Genomic DNA, 23,918 nt, shown 5'->3' with positions numbered 1-23,918 from the left:
GGGAGGCCATTCCTGCCGGGGCCGGATCCTCAACCGGAGCTTTCTCCTCTAATCCCATTTCCCTGTCCTTTTCCCAGATCCTTTTATTTTCCTCCTTTTTTTAAATACGTACCCAATTCCCTTTTAACCGGTGTTGCAGTTTCGATAGCCCGGAGGTAAAGCATTCCATTCTTCCAACTTCCCTCTTCATTCTTTGAGTGATAATTCCCACTTTACAGTCCCTCATTTAAAGGATTTACCACCCAGCGGGAAACAGCCTTTCACTATTTACACTCGCAAAACCTCATAACTTTGAAGATCTCTGATTCGCTGCAGTAGTCCCGATTCTCCGAGCTGTTTTCTGTTACTACACCCTCTCACTCCTGGTATCTCTCGAGTGAACCTTCGCTGCAACCTTTTCATAAATACAGACAATCATTAACAGAACCAGGAAGCTACTGCTGCAAATTCAGGTTTATATCCTTACCGACTATCAAACTGACTGGGCCACTGGCCAAGGACGTCAGAAACCAGGGCAGTGTGCAGAACAGAGTTACAGTGGTACCGTACCACAATCCCAGCTCCACACTTCAGCCTGCCTCACCAAGGTCACAGCGGGCTGTGTTTACCCTACATTCACACTGCTGAAAATGTTGTTCAGGCGGGAAACAAAATGCTAAACCACAATGCTGCTCCCTGCCCAGATTAAAGACATGTTATTGGGGGAGGAGACAACAACTTGCACTTCGCAAAACGTCCTAAGGTACGTCACAGGAGTCTAATCAGACAAAATTAGGACAAGTGACCAAAAGTTTGAAGGAGCGCCTTAAAAGGAGGAGAGGCGCGACGAGGTTTAGGGAGGGAATTCCAGAGCTTAGGGTCCAGACGGCTGAAGAATGGGAAGAGAACTGGTTCTGAGGGACAGGAGCCGGAGTGACAGCGTACCAACCGTCTCCCCTCTTCTCCTGAAGGTGCCAACTCATACTTAAAAGGTACAGTTCCATTCATACACACACATTTACAAGTGTTAGCGTGTATATATATATTATATTTTATATATTTAAAAAAAATTAAAGAAAGTTTTGTATAAAAAGGGAAAAATAAATTGGATCTGAACAGGCTGAGTCACGCCTCATGGTCTATACAAAAGGAGGGCTGGTCACCATGGAAGCCTGCATAACTGAGCTGCAAAGACAACGGATTAAGGGAGTGTCGATCAATTCCTCAGCTGTGTTCATGGAAGGCGAGGGCTGGTAAACAGCCGTCCCAAAGGTGTGGTCCCAACCAAGGAGACTATAAAAATGACCAGATGGAAGAAGCTCGCTCTCTCTCCCCTTGCTGCTGTTTCTAGCCTCAGCTATCCTGATCCTGAGAAGAGAACCTGTACTTCTCCACTACCCACAGGCATTGAGACATCTACAAGGCCTCATGCCTGAGCCAAGCCTAAATATACTTCAAACTTTCCTTTGAAGGTGTTCGTATAGTACAAGCCCTTTAATGGAATAAGAACTTGCATTTGAGTCAGGTGGTTTTCTTCTTTTGTTAAAGCATAAGAACATAAGAAATAGGAGCAGGAGTCGGCCATTCGGCCCCTCGAGCCTGCTCCGCCATTCAATGAGATCATGGCTGATCTTCTGCCTCAACTCCATTCACCGGCCCTATCGCCATATCCCTTGATCCCCTTACTAGTCAGAAATCACCGACTTCTGTTTTGAATATACCCAATGACTGAGCCTCCACAGCCCTCTGGGGTAGAGAATTCCAAAGATTCACCGCCCTCTGTGTGAAGAAATTTCTTCTCATCTCAGTCCTGAATGGCCGACCCTTTATCCTGAGGCTGTGGCCCCTGGTTCTAGACTCCCCAGCCAAGGGAAACATTCTCCCAGCATCCACCTGAACAAGCCCTGTAATAATTTTGTATGCTTCAATGAGATCCCCTCTCATTCTTCTGAACTCAAGAGAATACAGGCCTAGTTTATTCAATCTCTTCTCATACGACAGTCCCGCCATCCCAGGAATCGATCTCGTGAACCTTCGTTGCACTCCCTCGATGGCAAGTATATCCTTTCTTAGGTAAGGAGACCAAAATTGTAGACAGTACTCCAGGTGTGGTCTCACCAAGGCCCTATATAATTGGACTGAGACTTCTTTACTCCTGTACTCAAATCCTCTTGTAATGAAGGCCAGCATAACATTTGCCTTCCGAATGGCTTGCTGCACCTGCACATTCACTTTGTGACTCATGTACAAGGACACCCAGGTCCCTTTGAGCATCTGCATTCCCCAATCTTTCACCATTTGGGAAATACTCTGCCTTTCTGTTTTTTCTACCAAAATGGATAACTTCACATTAATCCACATTTTATTCCATCTGCCATGTTCTCGCCCACTTACTAAGCCTGTCGAGATCCCCTTGAAGCCTCTTCACATTCGACACTGCCACCTAGCTTTGTATCATCAGCAAATTTGGAAATGTTACATTTATTCCCCTCATCCAAATCATTGATAAAGATTGTGAATAGCTGGGGCCCAAGCACCGATCCTTGCGGTACCCCAATTCTAAATATCTTGTATGTTCTTAACTCGCAATTGTATACGGACTGTAGATATTGTTTGATTCTAGGTCTGTATTTTCCTGGTATGATCATCCTGTGTGTTTATACACCGCAGGTAAAGGCTGCACAGGCAGGAAGAGAATGGGTGATCACCAGGCAGAGTAGTAGGCGCAGGCAGGTAGTGCAGGGGTCCCCTGTGACCATCTCCCTCTCAAACAGATATGCCGCTTTGGATATTGTTGGGGGGGATGGCTTATCAGGGGAAGGCAGCAGCAGTCAACTTCCTGGTACCATGGGTGGTTCTGCTGCACAGGACGGGAGGAGAAAGAGTGGGAGAGCTATAGTAATAGGGGAATTCTATTGTAAGGGGAATAGATAGGCGTTTCTGCGGCCGCAAACGTGACTCCAGGATGGTATGTTGCCTCCCTGGCGCAAGGGTCAAGGATGTCTCAGAGCGGCTGCAGAACATTTTGGAAGGGGAGGGTGAACAGCCAGTTGTCGTGGTGCATATAGGTACCAACAATATAGGTAAAAAACGGGATGAGGTCCTAAAAGCTGAATATAGGAAGTTAGGAGGTAAATTAAAAAATAGGACCTCAAAAGGTAGTAATCTCAGGATTGCTACCAGTGTCACGTGCTAGTCAGAAATAGAAGGATATTTCAGATGAATACGTGGCTAGAGGAATGATGCAAGGGGGAGGGATTCAAATTTCTGGGACATTGGAACCGGTTCTGGGGGAAGTGGGACCAGTACAAAACGGACGGTTTGCACCTGGGCAGGACCGGGACCGATGTCCTAGGGGGAGTTTTTACTAGTGTTCTGGGGGAGTGTTTAAACTAAAATGGCAGGGGGTTGGGAACCTGAGCAGGGAGACAGAGGAAAGGGAAACAAGGATAGAAGCAAAAGACAGGAAGGAGAAAAACAAAGGTGGCAGTCAGAGAAATCAAGGGTTTAAATCAAACATGGCCACAGTAAATAATAATTCTAAAAGGTGTAAGAGTGTTAAAAAAACAAGCCTGAAGGCTTTGTGTGTTAATGCGAGGAGCATTCGTAATAAGGTGGATGAATTAGCTGCGCAAATAGAGGTAAACGCATATGATATGATTGGGATTACGGAAACATGGCTCCAGGGTGACCAAGGCTGGGAATTCAACATCCAGGGATATTCAATATTCAGGAAAGATAGGCAAAAAGGAAAAGGAGGTGGGGTAGCATTGCTGGTTAAAGAGGGGATTAACATAATTGAAAGGAAGGATATTAGCTCTGATGATGTGGAATCTGTATGGGTAGAACCGAGGAATACCATGGGGCAGAAAACGTTAGTGGGAGTGGTATATAGACCCCCAAACAGTAATGCGGAGGTCGGGGATGGCATTAAACAGGAAATTAGAGATGCGTGCAATAAGGGCACTGCAGTTATCATGGGTGACTTTAATCTACATATAGATTAGGCTAACCAAATTAGTAACAACACTGTGGAGGAGGAATTCCTGGAGTGTATACAGGATGGCTTCCTGGACCAATATGTCGAGGAACCAACAAGAGATCAGGCCATCTTAGACTGGGTATTATGTAATGAGAAAGAATTAATTAGCAATCTTGTTGTGCGAGGTCCCTTGGGTCGGAGCGATCATAGTATGATGAATTCTTCATTAAGATGGAGAGTGAAGTAGTTGATTCAGAGACTAGGGTCTTGAATTTAAATAAAGGAAACTACGATGGTATGAGGCACGAGTTAGGTAGGATTGGTTGGGGAATGTTACTCAAAGGGTTGACAGTGGATAGGCAATGGCAAACAATCAAAGATTGCATGGATGAACTACAGAATTTGTTCATCCCTGTTTGGCATAAAATAAAACAAAAAAGGTGACTCAACCATAGCTAACAAGGGAAATTAGGGATAGCATAAGATCCAAGGAGAGGACATATAAATTGGCCAGAAAAAGCAGTAAACCTGAGGACTGGGAGCAGTTTAGGAGTCAACAAAGGAGGACAAAGGGATTAATTAAGAAAGGGAAAATAGAATATGAGAGTAAGCTAGCAAGGAACATAAAAACTGACTGTAAAAGCTTTTATAGATATGTGAAGAGAAAAAGATTGGTGAAGTCAAGCGTAGGTCCCTTGCAGTCAGAATCAGGGGAATTTATAATGGGGAACAAAGAAATGGAAGACCAATTAAATACATACTTTGGTTCTGTCTTCACAAAGGAGGACACAAATAACCTCCCAGAGATGTCGGGGAACATAGGGTCTAAATGAGAGGGAGGAACTGAAAGAAATCAGTATTTGTCGGGGAATGGTGTTAGGGAAATTGACGGGATTGAGGGCCGATAAATCCCCAGGGCCTGATAATCTACATCCTAGGGTACTTAAGGAAGTGGCCCTAGAAATAGTAGATGCATTGCTGGTCATCTTCCAAAATTCGATAGACTCTGGAACAGTTCTGGACTCCCCGGTCATCGGGAACATCCTTCCTGCATCTAATCTGTCTAGTCCTGTTAGAATTTTATAAGTTTCAATGAGATCCGATGGCCGGGGAACCAGGGGTCACAGTCTAAGGATAAGGGGTAAGCCATTTAGGACAGAGATGAGGAGGAATTTCTTCACCCAGAGAGTGCTGAACCTGTGGAATTCTCTACCACAGAAGGCAGTGGAGGCCAATTCATTAAATATATTCAAGAAGGAGTTAGATATATTTCTTAAGGCTAAAGGGATCAATGGATATGGGGAGAAGGCAGGGACAGGGTACTGAATTTGGATGATCAGCCATGACCTCCTTGAATGGCAGAGCAGGCTCGAGGGGCCAAATGGCCGACTCCTGCTCCTATCTTCTATGTTTCTATGTAAAGCCATGGTTTATTAGGGCAAAGAGCCCAACAAATTCAATATAAAACTTAGATTGTGGTGAGATTAAAAAGGTCTTTCCCCAAATTAGGTAAAGCATAAAATGACATTGCACCTTTTGTCCCGACACCGGTACTTCAGCCCACTGCCTAAGTACAAGCCCAGAGTGTGTCGGTTAGATGACTGATTGGGATGCGAGGGGTGGTGGGGTATTGGAGTCAACCAAATCCTGTCTTCACCCATCCTTCAGATGAGACGTTAAATCAAGCTCCCGACTGCACGATCCAGTAGTTCATGAGGATGTTAAGGATCGCGTGCCGCTATTTGAAGTGGAGCAGGGAGATCTCCCAGTGTCTTGACCAACACTCCACCCTCACCCAAGCCCACAGCTAAAGACAGCTGGTGGCTGCTGTTTGTTGGGTGGTTGCTGGTATGGACTGGCAACCCTCCACTACTTCACCCGCTTAAACGGTGTTTGCCTGCTGACCATCGCTGCATGACAAAAGGAATTCATTCCATGAAGCTTGAGACATTTGAGAAACACTATAATATATGCAGCTTATCACAAGAGCCCCACACACACTCGTTTCAACACTGGATAACAATCAGGAGCAGGACCTCCAACCCACTCTTCTCTTCCTTAGCCCAGTGGTGCCGAGGGCAATTATAGCACACCATGCTGCCACCCTGGCTGAGATCGGCTCAGAGTATTGGACTGAGGGGGAGACCTGGGCTCCCCCTGGTCTACTTGGCTTAGCAGCACATCCAGCAGAGCTCAGCACATTGCTCCATCATTGTATCCACATGCTCAGAGTTCAAGTCTATCCAAACTGATCAGAGACTCCTCTCACATTCTCTACAAGCTGCAAATATACCAACATACAAACAATGATTGACAGGTAGAGAGAGCCTCTGCAATGTTCCCTCATTTCTTTTTTGGGTGCACGGCCCATTCAAATTTCCACGGATGCGCGCTTTTCCATTTGTGAAGCCAGCGAGCGGCCTCTGCGGGACCTCCAGACTGCTGTGCGGCCACGCAGCTTAACGGGAACATTGACCCTCTGGTCCACACAATTGCGACATCTTGTGTATCACAATACGTACACTCTCCACCCCACCCGAAACCATGTGATCCCCTGGGAGGGGTAAAAGCAGATTAAAAACCCCAGGCCAATGGGGGGGCGGGGGGGAAAGAGGGGGAATCTGGGATATTCCTATTTGACCTGTCTAGGCGAGCGAAACTAGTCTAGATCACCACTCTGGCCCCGAATTCCCTGCAGCGGCTACCTTCTGTAAGAGGTGATCTCCGCCCCAGCCAGAAACAGGTCCAGCTCTCGCTTGAATGATTCAGCGAATCAGCATTCACCGCACGAGATGGCAGCCTGTTCCAGAGGCCCACTATTCTCTGGGAGAAGAAACCCCTCCTGACATCGAACCTCGATCTGGCCTTATACAACTTAATTTTGTGAATCCTAGTCCTCCCTAACCTATTTAATTGGAACAAACTGTTAACCTGGAACACAATCTATTCTCTTCACTATCTAATAAACATCAATCAGATCAGCTCTAAGTCTACGCTTCTCTAAAGTGTACAGTTCCAACTCTTTTAGCCTATCTTGATAACGAAGATGCTTTATGCTGCGAATTAGTCTAGTGGCCCTCCTCTGCACCCTTTCCAAAGCCTACATATAGATTGGGCCAACCAAATTAGTAACAATACTGTGGAGGAGGAATTCCTAGAGTGTTTTCGGGATGGTTTCCTGGACCAATATGTCGAGGAACCAACCAGAGATCAGGCCATCTTAGACTGGGCATTATGCAACGAGAAAGGATTAATTAGCAATCTTGTTGTACGAGACCCCTTGGGTCGGAGCGATCATAATATGATCGAATTCTTCATTAAGATGGAGAATGAAGTAGTTGACTCACAGACAAGGGTCCTCAATTTAAATAAAGGAAACTACGATGGTCTGAGGAGCGAGTTGGGTAGGATTGAGTGGGGAATGGCACTCAAAGGGTTGACGGTGGATAGGCAATGGCAAACATTCAAAGACCGAATGGATGAGCTACAGAATTTGTTCATCCCAGTTTGGCGTAAAAATAAAACAAAAAAGGTGACTCAACCGTGGCTAACAAGGGAAATTAGGGATAGCATAAGATCCAAGGAGAGGACATATAAATTGGCTAGAAAAAGCAATAATCCTGAGGATTGGGAGCAGTTTAGGAGTCAACAAAGGAGGACAAAGGGATTAATTAAGAAAGGGAAAATAGAATATGAGAGTAAGCTAGCAAGGAACATAAAAATTGACTAAAAGCTTTTATAGATATGTGAAGAGAAAAAGATTAGTGAAGTCAAACGTAGGTCCCTTACAGTCAGAATCAGGGGAATTTATAATGGGAAACAAGGAAATGGCAGAACAACTAAATGCATACTTTGGTTCGGTCTTCACAAAGGAGGACACAAATAACCTCCCAGAGATGCCGGGGAACATAGGGTCTGATGAAAGCGAGGAACTGAAAGAAATCAGTATTTGTAGGAAAATGGTGTTAGGAAAATTGATGGGACTGAAGGCCGATAAATCCCCAGGGCCTGATGGTCTACATCCCAGGGTACTTAAGGAAGTGGCCCTAGAGATAGTAGATGCATTACTGATCATCTTCCAGAACTCGATAGACTCTGGAACGGTACCCATGGATTGGAGGGTAGCTAATGTTACCCCACTATTCAAAAAAGGTGGTAGAGAAAAAGCAGGGAATTATAGACCGGTAAGCCTAACATCGGTAGTGGGGAAAATGCTAGAGTCTATTATAAAAGATGTAATAGCAGAGCACTTGGAAAGCAGTGACAGGATCGAACAAAGTCAACATGGATTTACAAAAGGTAAATCATGCTTGACTAATCTACTGGAATTTTTTGAGGATGTAACTGGTAAAATAGATAAGGGAGAACCAGTGGATGTGGTGTATTTGGACTTTCAGAAGGCTTTCGATAAGGTCCCACACAAGAGATTAGCGTGCAAAATTAAGGCACATGGGATTGGGGGCAAGGTATTGACTTGGATAGAGAACTGGTTGGCGGACAGAAAGCAAAGAGTTGGAATAAACGGGTCGTTTTCCGAGTGGCAGGCAGTGACTAGTGGGGTACCGCAAGGATCGGTCCTAGGACCCCAGCTGTTCACAATATATATTAATGATCTGGACGAGGGAATAGGATGTAATATCTCCAAATTTGCAGACGACATAAAGCTGGGCGGGAGGGTAAGCTGCGAGGATGTCGGGAAACTCCAGTATGATTTGGACAGGTTGGGTGATTGGGCAGAAACATGGCAAGTGCACTATAATGTGGATAAATGTGAGGTTATCCACTTTGGTGGCAAAAACAGGAAGGCAGATTATTATTTGAATGGCAATAGATTGGGAGAAGGGGAAGTGCAAAGAGACCTGGGTGTCCTTGTACACCAGTCGCTGAAGGTAAGCATGCAGGTGGTTAAGAAGGCAAATGGTATGTTGGCCTTCGTAGCAAGAGGGTTCGAGTACAGGAACAAGGATGTCTTGCTGCAGTTGTACAGGGCCTTGGTGAGACTGCACCTTGAGTATTGTGTGCAGTTTTGGTCACCATACCCGAGGAAGGATGTTCTTGCCATGGAGGGAGTGCAGCGAAGATTCACCAAGCTGATACCTGGGATGGCAGGAATGACGTATGAGGAGAGATTGTGTCGATTGGGCTTATACTCACTGGAGTTTAGAAGATTGAGAGGGGATCTCATCGAAACCTATAAAATTCTGTCAGGTCTGGACAGACTAGATGCAGGAAGGATGTTTCTGATGGCCGGGGAGTCCAGAACCAGGGGTCATAGTCTAAGAATAAGGGGTAAGCAATTTAGGACTGAAATGAGGAGGAATTTCTTCACCCAGAGAGTGGTGAACCTGTGGAATTCTCTGCCACAGAGGGCGGTGGAGGCCAGTTCATTAAATATATTCAAGAAAGAGTTGGATATGTTTCTTGAGGCTGAAGGGATCAAGGGATATGGGGAAAAGGCAGGGACAGGGTACTGAATTTGGATGATCAGCCATGATCACATTGAATGGCAGAGCAGGCTCGAAGGGCCGAATGGCCTACTCCTGCTCCTATCTTCTATATTTCTATGTTTCAATATCACCCACCATGTGAGGAGACCAAAGCTGGACACAGTATTCCAAGTGCGGCCTGACCAAGGTCTTGTGCTATGGTGCTATGGATACACACCAACACCCTATTTACAGAGGTTCTAACCATCGCTTCAAGGTATTGATCATGTACCTTTAGAGGTGTACGCACTAGAATGCCCAAATCTCTTTCTATCGCCTCCTCCTTTAATGCTTTTCCCTGGAAGGTGTATGAATGTTGAGCAGTTGCACTGCACTTATCCAAGATATACATCATCTGCCAGTCAGGAGCCCAATCTCCCAACACATTAAGATCCACCTAAAGCAGACGAGCATCGTCTATAGTCCTAACACTCGCACAGGTCACAGATTAGTATCATCTGCAGATCATGCCAACACCCACATCCACATCATTAATAATTATAGTAAAGAGCAATGGTCCCAACACTGATCCCTGCGGGATATCACTGGTGACCAGTCTCCAAACAGATCCACATCCATCTAGAACTACTTTTTGCCTGCATCCTGCCATCCAGTTCTCAATCCAGCTCAATATATTACCACTAATACTTCAATCTTAGAGGGACCTTATCAAAAGCTTTTTGAAAGTCTAAGCAAACAATGTCTACTGGGCTTCCCTCATCCACCAACTCAGTAACTTCATCAAAAAATACAATTCGATTTGTAAGACATGACCTTTTTATGAAGCCATGTTGGGTGTCATAGAGTCATAGAGTTTTACAGCACAGAAAGAGGCCCTTCGGCCCATCGTGTCTGCGCCGCCCATCCATCCCTGTCCAGTCTAATCCCATTTTCCAGCATTTGGTCCATAGCCCTGTATGCAATGGCATTTCAAGTGCTCATCCAAATGCTTCTTGAATGTTGTGAGGGTTCCTGCCTCTACCACCCTTTCAGGCATTGAGTTCCACATTCCAACCACCCTCTGGGTGAAGAAGTTCCTCCTCAAATCCCCTCTAAATCTCCTGCCCCTTACCCTGAATCTATGCCCCCTTGTTATTGACCCCCCTACTAAGGGGAAAAGTTCCTCTTTATCTACCCTATCTATGCCCCTCATCATTTTGTACACCTCAATCAGGTCCCCCCTCAGCCTTCTTTGCTCCAAGGAAAACAACCCCAGCCTGTCCAGCCTCTCTTCATAGCTGAGGCGCTCCATCCCAGGTAACATCCTGGTGAATCTTCTCTGCACCCTCTCCAAAGCAATCACATCCTTCCTATAGTGAGGCGACCAGAACTGCACACCAGCGTTTTGTACAGCTCCATCATAACCTCCCTGCTCTTATATTCTATGCCTCGGCTAATGAAGGCAAGTATCCCATATGCCTTTTTAACCACCTTATCTACCTGTTCCGCTGCCTTCAGGGATCTATGTACATGTACACCAAGGTCCCTCTGAACTTCCTAGGGTCCTACCACTCATTGTGTATTCCCTTGCCTTATTTCTCCGTCCAAAATGCATCACCTCGCACTTTTCAGGGTTAAATTCCATTTGCCACTTTTCCGCCCATCTGACCAACCCGTTTATATCATCCTGTAGCCTGAGGCTTTCCTCCTCGCAATTTACCACCCCACCAATTTTCGTGTCATCTGCGAACTTACTGATCATACCTTTTACATTCTCATCCAAATCATTTATGTAGATCACAAACAACAAGGGACCCAGCACCGATCCCTGAGGTACCCCACTGGACACAGGCTTCCAGTCACAAAAGCAACCTTCGACCATCACCCTCTGCCTCCTGCCACTCAGCCAGTTTAGGATCCAACGCGCCAAGGCACCCTGGATCCCATGGGCTCTTACCTTCTTGACCAGTCTCCTATGCGGGACTTTGTCAAAAGCTTTACTGAAGTCCATGTAAACCACATCCACAGCATTTCCCTCATCCACCCCCCTAGTCACCCCCTCGAAAAATTCAATCAGATTTGTCAGACATGATTTACCCTTGACAAAGCCATGCTGACTATCCCCGATTAATCCTTGCCTCTCCAAGTGGAGACTAATTTTGTCCCTCAGAATTTTTTCCAATAATTTCCCTACCACAGATGTTAGGCTCACTGGCCTGTAATTCCCTGGTTTATCCCTGCTACCCTTCTTGAATAATGGTACTACGTTAGCTGTTCTCCAGTCCTCTGGTACATCCCCTGTGGCCAGAGAGGTTCTGAAAATTTGTGTCAGAGCCCCTGCAATCTCCTCCTTTGCCTCCCACAGCAGCCTGGGATACATCTCGTCCGGGCCTGGGGATTTATCCACTTTTTGGCCGCTAAAACCGCTAGCACCTCCTCCCTCTCGATGCTAATATGTTCAAGTATGTCACAGTCCCCTTGCCCGATTTCTATGTCTGCATCGTCTTTCTCCATAGTGAACACAGATGCAAAAAATTCATTTAAAACCCCGCCTACCTCATCTGGCTCTACACACAGATTGCCACTTTGGTCCCTAATGGGCCCTACCCTTTCCCTGGTTATCCTCTTGCCCTTAATATACTTATAAAACATCTTAGGATTTTCCTTTATTTTGCTCGCCAGTGTTATTTCATGGCCCCTCCTCGCCCTCCTAATTTATTTTTTAAGTATGCCCCTGCACTTTTTATACTCCTCTAGGGCTTCCTCCGTCTTTAGTCTTTTGTAACTACCAAAAGCCCCCCTTTTATTTCTAATGCATTTTTGTATATCCCTTGTCATCCAAGGTTCCCTTTGCTTGTTGGTCCCACCCTTGACCTTTACAGGAACATGTTGGCGCTGTACTCTCTCTATTTCCCTTCTGAAAGTCTCCCACTGTCTTGATGTGGATTTTCCTATAAGTAGCTGCTCCCAGTCCACTTTGGCCAGATCCTGCCTTATCATATTAAAATCGGCCTTCCCCCAATTTAGAACCCTTATTTCCGGGCCGTCTTTGTCCTTTTCCATGACCACCTTAAATCTCACCGAATTATGGTCACTGTCGCCAAAATGCTCTCCTACTGACACTTCCACCACTTGCCCGGCTACATTCCCTAGAATTAGGTCCAGTACCGCCCCCTCTCTTGTAGGACTTTCTACATGTTGGCTCAAAAAGCTCTCCTGGATGCACTTTAAGAATTCTGCACCCTCTAAGCCTTTCACACTCTGACTATCCCAATTTATATTGGGGAAGTTGAAATCCCCCACTATTATTTTCGCACTTTTCTGAGATTTGCCTACATATCTGTTCCTCTATCTCCCCCTGACTGTTTGGGGGCCTATAGTACACTCCCAGCAAAGTGCTTGCCCCCTTTTTGTTTTTAAGTTCTACCCATATGGCCTCATTAGAGGAACCCGCTAATATATCATCCCTCCTTACAGCAGTAATTGATTCCTTAATTAATATTGCAACACCCCCTCCCCTTTTACACTCCCCTCTGTCTCGCCTGAAGATTCTATACCCCGGAATATTGAGCTGCCAGTCCTGACCCTCCCTCAACCATGTCTCCGTGATAGCAACAATATCGTACTCCCATGTGTTCAGCAACAACTTCAGTTCATCCACCTTATTTGCAAGACTCCTTGCATTAAAATAAATGCCTTCCAGCCCTGCCATATTCTCTTTTGCCTTCACATATTTGCTCTGCCTTCCCAGCTGACTTGTTTTTCCCTCTGTATTTGGCTGTAAATCACCCCCTACTATAGCTCCACTCTGTACCCCATCCCCCTGCCAATATGTCCCTCTCTAACCAAGCATTGATATATTGCATCCCTAATGATTCCCTCAAGCATCTGACCTATTATTGATGTCAAACTAATGGGCCTATAGTTACTTGGGTCCGTCATGTCACCTTTTTTAAAGATTGGGACTACATTAGCCTCCTTCCAGTCTATAGGAACCATTCCAGAGTGCAGTGAGCTATTAGAAATACAGTCTAGGGGCTGGCACAGCACATGCCCCATCTCCCCGAGGACCCTCGGGTGGCTATCATCCGGCCTGGCTGCTCAATTCAAGTTCTTAATTCTTTCTAAAACATGATGTTCATCGGTTAATATTACTAGTTTTGTTAGTAACATTAAATAATCGAGCATCATCTTCAAGGGTGAAGACCGATGCAAAGTACTCATTTAATATTCCCGCCATACCCTGTGAATTCTGTCCTTGAACATCCTTCAAAGGCCCAATACAGTCTTTGATAGTTCTCCGACTCTTCACATAACTGGAAAAGCTTTCCCCATTACTTTCACAAATGTCTACGATCCTCGTTTCCATTCGCCTTTTGCTGATCTAATAGCAGCCTTTGTTTTCTTTCGTTGTTCCTTGTACCCAACTCCATTTAGTATTAAATGCCTTTAAATTTATAGAAATATTGCTGTTTATATCTTATTTGTCTTTGTACGTAACCAATCAGCCACCTTGGCTTTTTCTTACCACATTTGCTACTTTTGACGATACATACTTGTTTTCCATATTTTTTAAATCTTATTCTTAAAAACTTACCCTTTGTATTCTGCACTGGTCTCCTGGCCACCGAGGAGGGTTAGCCAATTTACCCATTCAAATCACCTGCCACACACTACTACTACTATAGCACGCCTTTATCGTGGTAAAACGTCCCAAGGTGCTCCACAGGAGGATTAAAAGACAAACAATCTGACACCGAGCCACATGAGGATAAATTAGGGCAGGTGACCAAAAGCTTGGTCAAAGAGGTGGGTTTTAAGGAGCGTCTTAAAAGGAGGAGAGAGGGGTAGCGAGGCGGAGAGGTTTAGGCAGGGAATTCCAGAGCTGAGGGCCCAGGCAACAGAAGACATGAGAATATCATTTCGAGAAACAGAAACCAGAAACTGTAAAAGCAGCAGAAAAGTAAAAAGGGCTAACCTGATCTTTAATTGTTAACGAGGCTGGCACCCATGATGTTACCCCTTGCTGATAGAAACAATGTAGCAGAAACTGTTTAGACTTTAGTGATTGCAAACATATTACCATAATGTTGAGGTGATCATAACACATTACCATGATGTTTACTTAGCTGTAACCCATTCAGTAAAATGTGACTTCTTTACTTCAAACTGCCAGACCAGGGAATCCAATTAAATGTATACATGCACAGCTCATGATTGGTGCAGAATGTACGAGGTGTTAATGCTCTCTCAAAAGCAGGGATAAAAATGTAGCACGCTGTATGAGAAATAGCTTGCTCTGTTGGGTTCGTTAGACTCTTGCAGGAGTCGGTGCTGACATTTCAGAGTAAGACTCCGCGGGTAATAAATCGTTTGAATTCTCCAGTTGTTCGACTCAGTGTTTGCTGAACCAGACTGAGGGTAAAATAATCCGTTCTATCAGACACGGCCACCAATGGTGGAGCGATTATAATCAGGGGTGCTCAAGAGGGCAGAATTAGAGGAGCACAGATATCTCAAGGAGTTGTGGGGCTGGAGGAGGTTACAGAGATAGGGTGGGGCGAGGCCATGGAGGGATTTGAAAACAAGTTTGAGAATTTTGAAATTGAGGAGCTGCTTAACCGGGAGCCATTGTAGGTCAGCGAGCACAGGGGTGATGGGTGAATAGGACTTGGTGCAAGTTAGGACACCAGCAGCCGAGTTCTGGATGACCTCAAGTTTACGCAGGGTAGAATGTGGGAGGCCGGCCAGGAGTGTATTGGAATCGTCAAGTCTAGAGGTAACAAAGGCATGGATGAGGGTTTCAGCAGCGGATGAGCTGAGGCAAGGGCGGAGACGGGTAATGTTACGGAGATGGAAATATGCATCTTTAGTTATGGCGGGGATATGTGGTCGGAAGCTCATTTCAGGGTCAAATATGATACCAAGGTTGCGAACAGTGTGGTTCAGCCTCAGACAGATGTTAGGGAGAGGAATGGAGTCAGTGGCTCGGGAACGGAGTTTGTGATGGTGACCGAAAACAAAACGGACTGTGGAGGGGTCGAGAGAAGCGGTGGTGAGGTAGAGCTGGGTGTCGTCAGCGTACATATGGAAACTGACGCGGTGTTTTCGGATAATGTCGCCAAGGGGTAACATGTAAATAAGAAATAGGAGGGGCCAAGGATCGATCCTTGGGGGACACCAGAGGGAACGATGCGGGAGTGGGAAGAGAAGCTGTTGCAGGTGATTCCCTGGTTATGATTAGATAGATAAGAATGGAGCCAGGCGAGTGCAGTCCCACCCAGCTGGACGACGGTGGAGAGGCATTGGAGAAGGATGGAGTGGTCAATCGTGTCAAAGGCTGCACACAAGTCAAGAAGGATGAGGAGGAATAGTTTACCTTTGTCACAGTCACAAAGGATGTCATTTGAGACTTTGATGAGAACCGTTTCGGTACTGTGGCAAGGGCGGAAACCTGATTGGAGGGATTCAAACATGGAATTGCAGGAAAGATGGGCACTGATTTGGGAGATGACAACATGTTCAAGGACTCGAGAGGAAAGGGAGGTTGGAGATGGGGCGTAGTCTGCAAGGACGGAAGGGTCAAGGGTTGTTTTTTTTTTTGAGAGGGGTGATGACGGCAGATTTGAGGGAGAGGGGGACAGTACCTGAGGAGAGATAACCATTAACAATGTCAGCCAACATGGGAGCCAGAAAAGGAAGTTGGGTGGTCAGCAATTTGGTGGGAATAGGGTCGAGGGAGCAGGAGGTGGGCAGCACGGTGGCATAGTGGTTAGCACTGTTGCCTCACAGCGCCAGAGACCCGGGTTCGAATCCGGCCTCGGGCGACTGTCTGTGTGGAGTTTGCACATTCTCCCCGTGTTTGCGTGGGTTTCCTCCGGGTGCTCCGTTTCCTCCCACAGTCCAAAGATGTGCGGGTTAGGTTGATTGGCTCTGATAAATTGACCCTTAGTGTTAGGGGGATTAAATACGTGGGGTTACGGGGATAGGGTGGGACAGGTGTTGGTGTAGGGGTTACGGGGATCGGGTGGGATATGTGTTGGTGTAGGGGTTACGGGGATCGGGTGGGATATGTGTCGGTGCAGGCTCGATGGGCCGAAATGGCCTCTATCTGCACTGTGGGGTTTCTGTGATTCTGTGATTCATGGACAAGATGAGTGCAGAGAGGTCATGAGGGGGAATCGGAGAGAAACTGGAGAAAGATGCGAGTTCAGGGCTAGGGCAGGGGGGAAACCTTAGAGGAAGTTTGTCCCGGTGGGCTAGGGGAAGGAAGGGAAGTGGCAGAGGCAGCTGATCGGATGGTCTCAATCTTAGAGACAAAGAAGTCCATGAGCTCCTCACATTTGTTATCGAAGGTGAGGGTGGAGGAGACAGGGGAGAGGGGTTTAAGAAGACGGTTAGCAGTAGAGACTAGGAGCCGGGGTTTATCTTTGCATTCCAGAATGATTCTGGAAGTGAGCAATTTTAGTGAAGTTTGTTCTTCTGAAATCTGGTACGAGTTGCAGGCTCTCAATACCTTTAGTTCTACCAGCCAATTGAAACCGTATAATGATGTGGTTACTGTTGGCCAGATGTTCCCCCACATGGAGGCCTGATACGAGGTCAGGCTCACTACTAAACACGAGATCCAATATGTTATCCCTAGTTACTTCATTAACATTTTTTTTATTCATTGATGGGATGTGGGCGTCGCTGGCTAGGCCTGTATTTAGTGCCCATCCCGAATTGCCCTCGAGAAGATGGCGGTGAGCCGTCAGGAAACATCATGCTGCACCAGGAAACAGTCCTGGATATTTTCAACAAATTTTTCAGCTGTACTTCCCACCACAACAGCGGGTAAACCATCATGCCACTGAATTCCAGGAAAATTTAAATCACCCATCAAAAAGTTGGCATTTTATATTAAAAGCGTTTGCAATCGGTTTCCATAATAACTCATCATGTTCAGGTGTCTGACCCGGGGACCTATAACAATTACCGATAATTAGTCCCTGCCAGTGAGCTTGGTCAAACGAACAGAGATAGCCTCAGCTGTACCCGACGAGGCAAAATCAAGTCCTTCTCTAGGTGTTAGGATATCGGTGAGAATCTTTCTCAATCACTTGTAGCCTTTTAGGTGAATTTCTGTTCCATCACTTTCATCTAGCCATGTCTCAGAAATACACTATGTCTAATCGGGGGAAAGCTCTCCACTGGCTGGAGTCATACCTAGCATAAAGGAAGATGGTTGTGGTGGTTGAAGGTCAATCATCACAGCCCCAGGACATCACTGCAGGAGTTCCTCAGGGCAGTGCCCTAGGCCCAACCATCTTCAGCTGCTTCATCAATGACCTTCCCTCCAACATAAGGTCAGAAGTGGGGATGTTCGCTGATGATTGCAGTGTTCAGTTCCATTCGCTACTCCTCAGATAACAAAGCAGTCCATGTCCACATACAGCAAGACCCGAGTGACATTCAGGCTTGGGCTGGTAAGCGGCAGGTAACATTCGCGCCACACAAGTGCCAGGCAATGACCATCCCCAACAAAAAAAGAGTCTAACCACCATCCCTTGACATTCAATGGCATTACCATCGCCGATTCCCCCACTAAATCAACATCCTGGGGGTCACCATTAACCAGAAACTTAACTGGACCAGCCACATAAATACTGTGGCTGCAAGAGCAGGCCAGAGGCTGGGTATTCTGTGACAAGTGTCTCACCTCCTGACTCCACAAAGCCTTTCCACCATCTACAAGGCACAAGTCAGGAGTGTGATGGAATACTCCCCAGTTGCCTGGATGAGTGCAGCTCCAACAACACTCAAGAAGCTCGACACCATCCAGGACAAAGCAGCCCGCTTGATTGGCACCCCATCCACCACCTTAAACATTCACTCCCTCCACCACCGGTGTACTGTGGCTGCAGTGTGTACCATCTACAAGATGCACTGCAGCAACTCGCCAAGGCTTCTTCGACAGCACCTTCCAAACCCGCGACCTCTACCACCTAGAAGGACAAGGGCAGCAGGCACATGGGAACACCACCACCTCCAAGTTCCCCTCCAGGTCACACATCATCCTGAATTGGAAATATATCGGCCGTTCCTTCATCGTCGCTGGGTTAAAATCCTGGAACTCCCTCCCTCACAGCACTGTGGGAGCACCTTCACCACACAGCCAGCGATAAGGGTTGAAGACCTGACAACAGTGTTTCAGTAAATTCACCACTGGAGATTAAACAGATTAAACAATCAGGCTCTGCTGTCATTCCTCCTCAGCAACCCCAAATTTCAAACTGTTTTCATGCTGCAGAAGTGGCAGTGAATACCTGCAAAATCTGTAACACTCCGCGTGCAGCAGCTGAGGAACTGAAACTATTCAGATCATTTTGGAAATACTGTAGAACATCCTGTGTCTGTGACGATGTCACCACATTCAGTCTATGCATCAATGTCCTTCGTCCTCATTGGCCACATCTGATCATCTCCTCTCTAATTGGTTACTTTCTAAATTTAGATTATGCAATAACCTCTCTCTCCAAATCACATTCCACTAAAAAGGATTCTACCCAATCACCTTGCAGTTAAAAACACTTCCCACCCAGGCTCATATGGAGGGGAAACTGGTCGATAAAAGTTGCTACAAATGTTGGGGATTCGGAGGCGATGGGAACGTATGGTCCAAGCAATAAAATGGCAGCGAGATTAAAACAAACCCCAACTCCATTAACAGCACCCTTTGTGTGAAAAAGTGCTTCCTGACTTCACCCCTTAAAAGGCCCAGCTCTCAGTTTAAGATTGTGCCCTTGTGTTCTTCATTCTCCCACTAGAGAAAAGAGTTTCTCTACCCTACTATCGAACCCCTATTTCAAATACCTTGATCAGATTCACCCCTCAACCTTCTCTAGTCAAGGGAACACAAACCAAGTCTATGCAGCCCGTCCTGATAATTTCACCCTTCTAGCCCCGGTATCATTCTGGCGAATCTGGGCTGCTCCCCCAAGGCCCACATCCTCTCCCTGAGGTGCGGGGCCCAGGACTGGACGCAGTGTCCAGGTGGTGTCTGACCGAGGCTCTGTATGACGGATGCATCACTCGCTCACGTTTGTATTCCAGCTCCCTTGGGATAAAGGTCAACATTACCTGTGCACTAGCTTCGAGTGATCTGTGCCCATGGACACCCAAATCCCTTTGCTCTTCACAGTTTCAAACTCTCAGCAAGAAAAAAATACTCAACCCTGTACACCCTGAACCTAGCACCCACCCTGAACCTAGCCACGACAAATCCCACTCCCCCCGCCCCCACCACGCATAACCCAACCTCCTCCTCAGTCCACACTCCATGCAGTGGGAGGGAGCCGGTTAATACGGTAATACCTACCGCCCTCCGTAAACTTCAGCTCATACAAAACCCTGCTGGCCGTGTCCTAACTCGCACCGAGTCCCGTTCACCCATCACCCCGTGCTCACTGCCCTGTGTCCTAACTCGCACCGAGTCCCGTTCACCCATCACCCCCTGTGCTCACTGCCCCGTGTCCTAACTCGCACCGAGTCCCGTTCACCCATCACCCCGTGCTCACTGCCCCGTGTCCTAACTCGCACCTAGTCCCGTTCACCCATCACCCCCGAGCTCACTGCCCCGTGTCCTAACTCACACCCAGTCCCGTTCACCCATCACCCCTGTGCTCACTGCCCCGTGTCCTAACTCACACCCAGTCCCGTTCACCCATCACCCCCTGTGCTCACTGCCCCGTGTCCTAACTCACACCCAGTCCCGTTCACCCATCACCCCCGAGCTCACTGCCCCGTGTCCTAACTCACACCCAGTCCCGTTCACCCATCACCCCCGAGCTCACTGCCCCGTGTCCTAACTCACACCCAGTCCCGTTCACCCATCACCCCGTGCTCACTGCCCCGTGTCCTAACTCACACCCAGTCCCGTTCACCCATCACCCCGTGCTCACTGCCCCGTGTCCTAACTCGCACCTAGTCCCGTTCACCCATCACCCCCGAGCTCACTGCCCCGTGTCCTAACTCACACCCAGTCCCGTTCACCCATCACCCCCGAGCTCACTGCCCCGTGTCCTAACTCACACCCAGTCCCGTTCACCCATCACCCCTGTGCTTGCTCACCTACATCGGCTCCCAGTCCTGCAGCACAATTTTAAAAAGCTCACCCTTAACCAGTACTGAGGGAGCGCCGCACTGTCGGAGGGGCGGTACTGAGGGAGCGCCGCACTGTCGGAGGGGCGGTACTGAGGGAGCGCCGCACTGTCGGAGGGGCGGTACTGAGGGAGCGCTGCACTGTCGGAGGGGCGGTACTGAGGGAGCGCTGCACCGTCGGAGAGGCGGTACTGAGGGAGCATCACACTGTCGGAGGTGCCGTCTTTCAGATGAGACGTCAAACCGAGGCCCCGTCTGCCCCCTCAGGTAGACATAAAAGATCCCACGGTACTATTTCAAAGAAGAGCAGGGGAGTTTCTCCCCGGTGTCCTGAACAATATTTATTCGTCAACCAACATCACAGTTATCTGGTTATTACCTCATTGCTGTGCACAATTGACAGCCATGTTTCCTACATTACAACAGTGACTATGCTTCAAAAGTACTTCATTGGCTGTAAAGCGCTTTGGGACGTCCGTAAAGGCGCTACAGAAATGCAAGTCTTTCTTTCTTTATATAAATGCAAGTAGTTGTTGTTATGCAGGACATCCCAGATCACGCTGCGAACTGTACAAGCACACCCCCTAAATGAGAACGCACCAGGGCAGTAGCCTGCCAATCTACTCCGCCAGCTCAGCCCAGTTCATCAGTTTCCAAAAAAACAGTCTACCAGCCACCATTTGTGCACTGTAGCCAAACTTTTATTAAAACCATTTGCGCTCAGTCCGACAGAAAGCAGAGAGAAAAATATGTGGGTTTGGAGAGGTTACACACACAAGTCAGCAGGCAGGCAACGCACCAACACTACTTTCTTGGTGTGGAGATGCCGGAGTTGGACTGGGGTGGACAAATGTAAGAAGTCACACAACACCAGGTTATAGTCCAACAGCTTTATTTGAAATCACAAGCTTTCGGAGCGCTGCTCCTTCGTCAGGTGCTCCTTTCTCCACTTCACCTGAAGAAGGAGCAGCGCTCCGAAAGCTTGTGATTTCAAATAAAGCTGTTGGACTATAACCTGGTGTTGTGTGACTTCTTACTACTTTCCTGGAGCATCAATAAACCCAATGGGCAGCTTCAGCTCTGGCTATAGCCAGCTATTTATAAACAGGAATGTGAAACAAGAAAATGCAGGAGGGCAAGAAGGTCGCTGACAATTATTAGCAAGTTACAGAGAATCCTCCTGGGAGCCCTTACTGCATTAACATAAAAAATATCCCAAAGTAATCAGGACGCAGAGGGGAAGCGTTCCAGTGCACCAGGCTCTGGGCTCCGTGCTATTGTGTCATGTGGTTCTCTGGCTCACTACTGGTAAAAGGCTTGGATCCAGCTCATCTCTGCCCAGGGATTCCTGCCAAGTACTTAACAATGGATTTCTGGTAAGAGGTAGAATATCGTAGAAAAAGAATGAGGTGCTGCTAGCCTTCAGAAACATGAATCCAACATTTGAGCCATCCACAAGGGTGGCCTGAATGGGGTACGAGGTTAGCCCGGGGCTCACTCCCAGGCTTTGTTCTTGCACATATTGTCGTTTTATTCTGTTTCAATTCCTCTTCTTAAAATACAGTGTGAATTTTGTTTTCATCCAAGTTGGAAAGTTAGCACTGGGAATGGAACATCAATGATGCACACAGGGCTGGCGCCGGGCAACCCCCAGGGTGCTGTATAGTACAGAGCAAAGCTCCCTCTGCACTGCCCCATCAAACACTCCCAGGGCAGGTACAGCACGGGTTAGATACAGAGTAAAGCTCCCTCTACACTGTCCCATCAAACACTCCCAGGGCAGGTACAGCACGGGTTAGATACAGAGTAAAGCTCCCTCTACACTGTCCCATCAAACACTCCCAGGGCAGGTACAGCACGGGTTAGATACAGAGTAAAGCTCCCTCTACACTGTCCCATCAAACACTCCCAGGGCAGGTACAGCACGGGTTAGATACAGAGTAAAGCTCCCTCTACACTGCCCCATCAAACACTCCCAGGGCAGGTACAGCACGGGGTTAGATACACAGTAAAGCTCCCTCTACACTGTCCCAACAAACACTCCCAGGGCAGGTACAGCACGGGTTAGATATAGAGTAAAGCTCCCTCTACACTGCCCCATCAAACACTCCCAGGGCAGGTACAGTACGGGTTAGATACAGAGTAAAGCTCCCTCTACACTGTCCCATCAAACACTCCCAGGGCAGGTACAGCACGGGTTAGATACAGAGTAAAGCTCCCTCCACACTGTCCCATCAAACACTCCCAGGGCAGGTACAGCACGGGTTAGATACAGAGTAAAGCTCCCTCTACACTGTCCCATCAAACACTCCCAGGGCAGGTACAGCACGGGGTTAGATACAGAGTAAAGCTCCCTCTACACTGTCCCATCAAACACTCCCAGGGCAGGTACAGCACGGGTTAGATACAGAGTAAAGCTCCCTCTACACTGTCCCAACAAACACTCCCAGGGCAGGTACAGCACGGGTTAGATACAGAGTAAAGCTCCCTCTACACTGTCCCAACAAACACTCCCAGGGCAGGTACAGCACGGGTTAGATACAGAGTAAAGCTCCCTCCACACTGTCCCATCAAACACTCCCAGGGCAGGTACAGCACGGGTTAGATACAGAGTAAAGCTCCCTCTACACTGTCCCATCAAACACTCCCAGGGCAGGTACAGCACGGGGTTAGATACAGAGTAAAGCTCCCTCTACACTGTCCCATCAAACACTCCCAGGGCAGGTACAGCACGGGTTAGATACAGAGTAAAGCTCCCTCTACACTGTCCCAACAAACACTCCCAGGGCAGGTACAGTACGGGTTAGATACAGAGTAAAGCTCCCTCTACACTGTCCCATCAAACACTCCCAGGGCAGGTACAGCACGGGTTAGATACAGAGTAAAGCTCCCTCTACACTGTCCCATCAAACACTCCCAGGGCAGGTACAGCACAGGTTAGATACAGAGTAAAGCTCCCTCTACACTGTCCCATCAAACACTCCCAGGGCAGGTACAGCACGGGGTTAGATACAGAGTAAAGCTCCCTCTACACTGTCCCATCAAACACTCCCAGGGCAGGTACAGCACGGGGTTAGATACACAGTAAAGCTCCCTCTACACTGTCCCAACAAACACTCCCAGGGCAGGTACAGCACGGGTTAGATACAGAGTAAAGCTCCCTCTACACTGCCCCATCAAACACTCCCAGGGCAGGTACAGTACGGGTTAGATACAGAGTAAAGCTCCCTCTACACTGTCCCATCAAACACTCCCAGGGCAGGTACAGCACGGGTTAGATACAGAGTAAAGCTCCCTCTACACTGTCCCATCAAACCGGTCTTGGCCCCAACCTCAAGAGCACCCAGACTACACCAATGAAATCAATGTCATCCTCCTGCCAGCCATTG

The 23,918-nt window shown here is 47.5% G+C and overlaps 1 protein-coding gene across 6 annotated transcripts in view; it reads right to left on the bottom strand.

Moving 5' to 3' along the window:
- LOC147105419 (serine/threonine-protein kinase 38) overlaps positions 1-23,918 on the bottom strand; it is a 175,617-nt gene that overhangs the window by 96,987 nt on the left and 54,712 nt on the right. The window contains exon 1 of one of the 6 annotated variants that reach the window (XM_086011720.1): positions 113-422. The exons of 3 other annotated variants lie outside the window; for them this stretch is intronic. In XM_086011720.1, the coding sequence (XP_085867846.1) occupies positions 113-226 (114 nt within the window). In that variant the 5' untranslated portion in view covers positions 227-422. Of the gene's footprint in view, positions 1-112; positions 423-23,918 lie in introns of those variants that run through there. 2 more of the 6 variants (XM_086011716.1, XM_086011714.1) reach the window with 2 other exon arrangements.

This window comes from Somniosus microcephalus, chromosome 18, assembly GCF_052327205.1.
Source record: "Somniosus microcephalus isolate GS21.2 chromosome 18, FLI_Smic_1.0, whole genome shotgun sequence".
Classification (NCBI taxonomy): Eukaryota; Metazoa; Chordata; class Chondrichthyes; order Squaliformes; family Somniosidae; genus Somniosus; species Somniosus microcephalus.
Note: the sequence above shows the minus strand (reverse complement) of the source record. Positions and strands in the feature narration are given on the sequence as shown.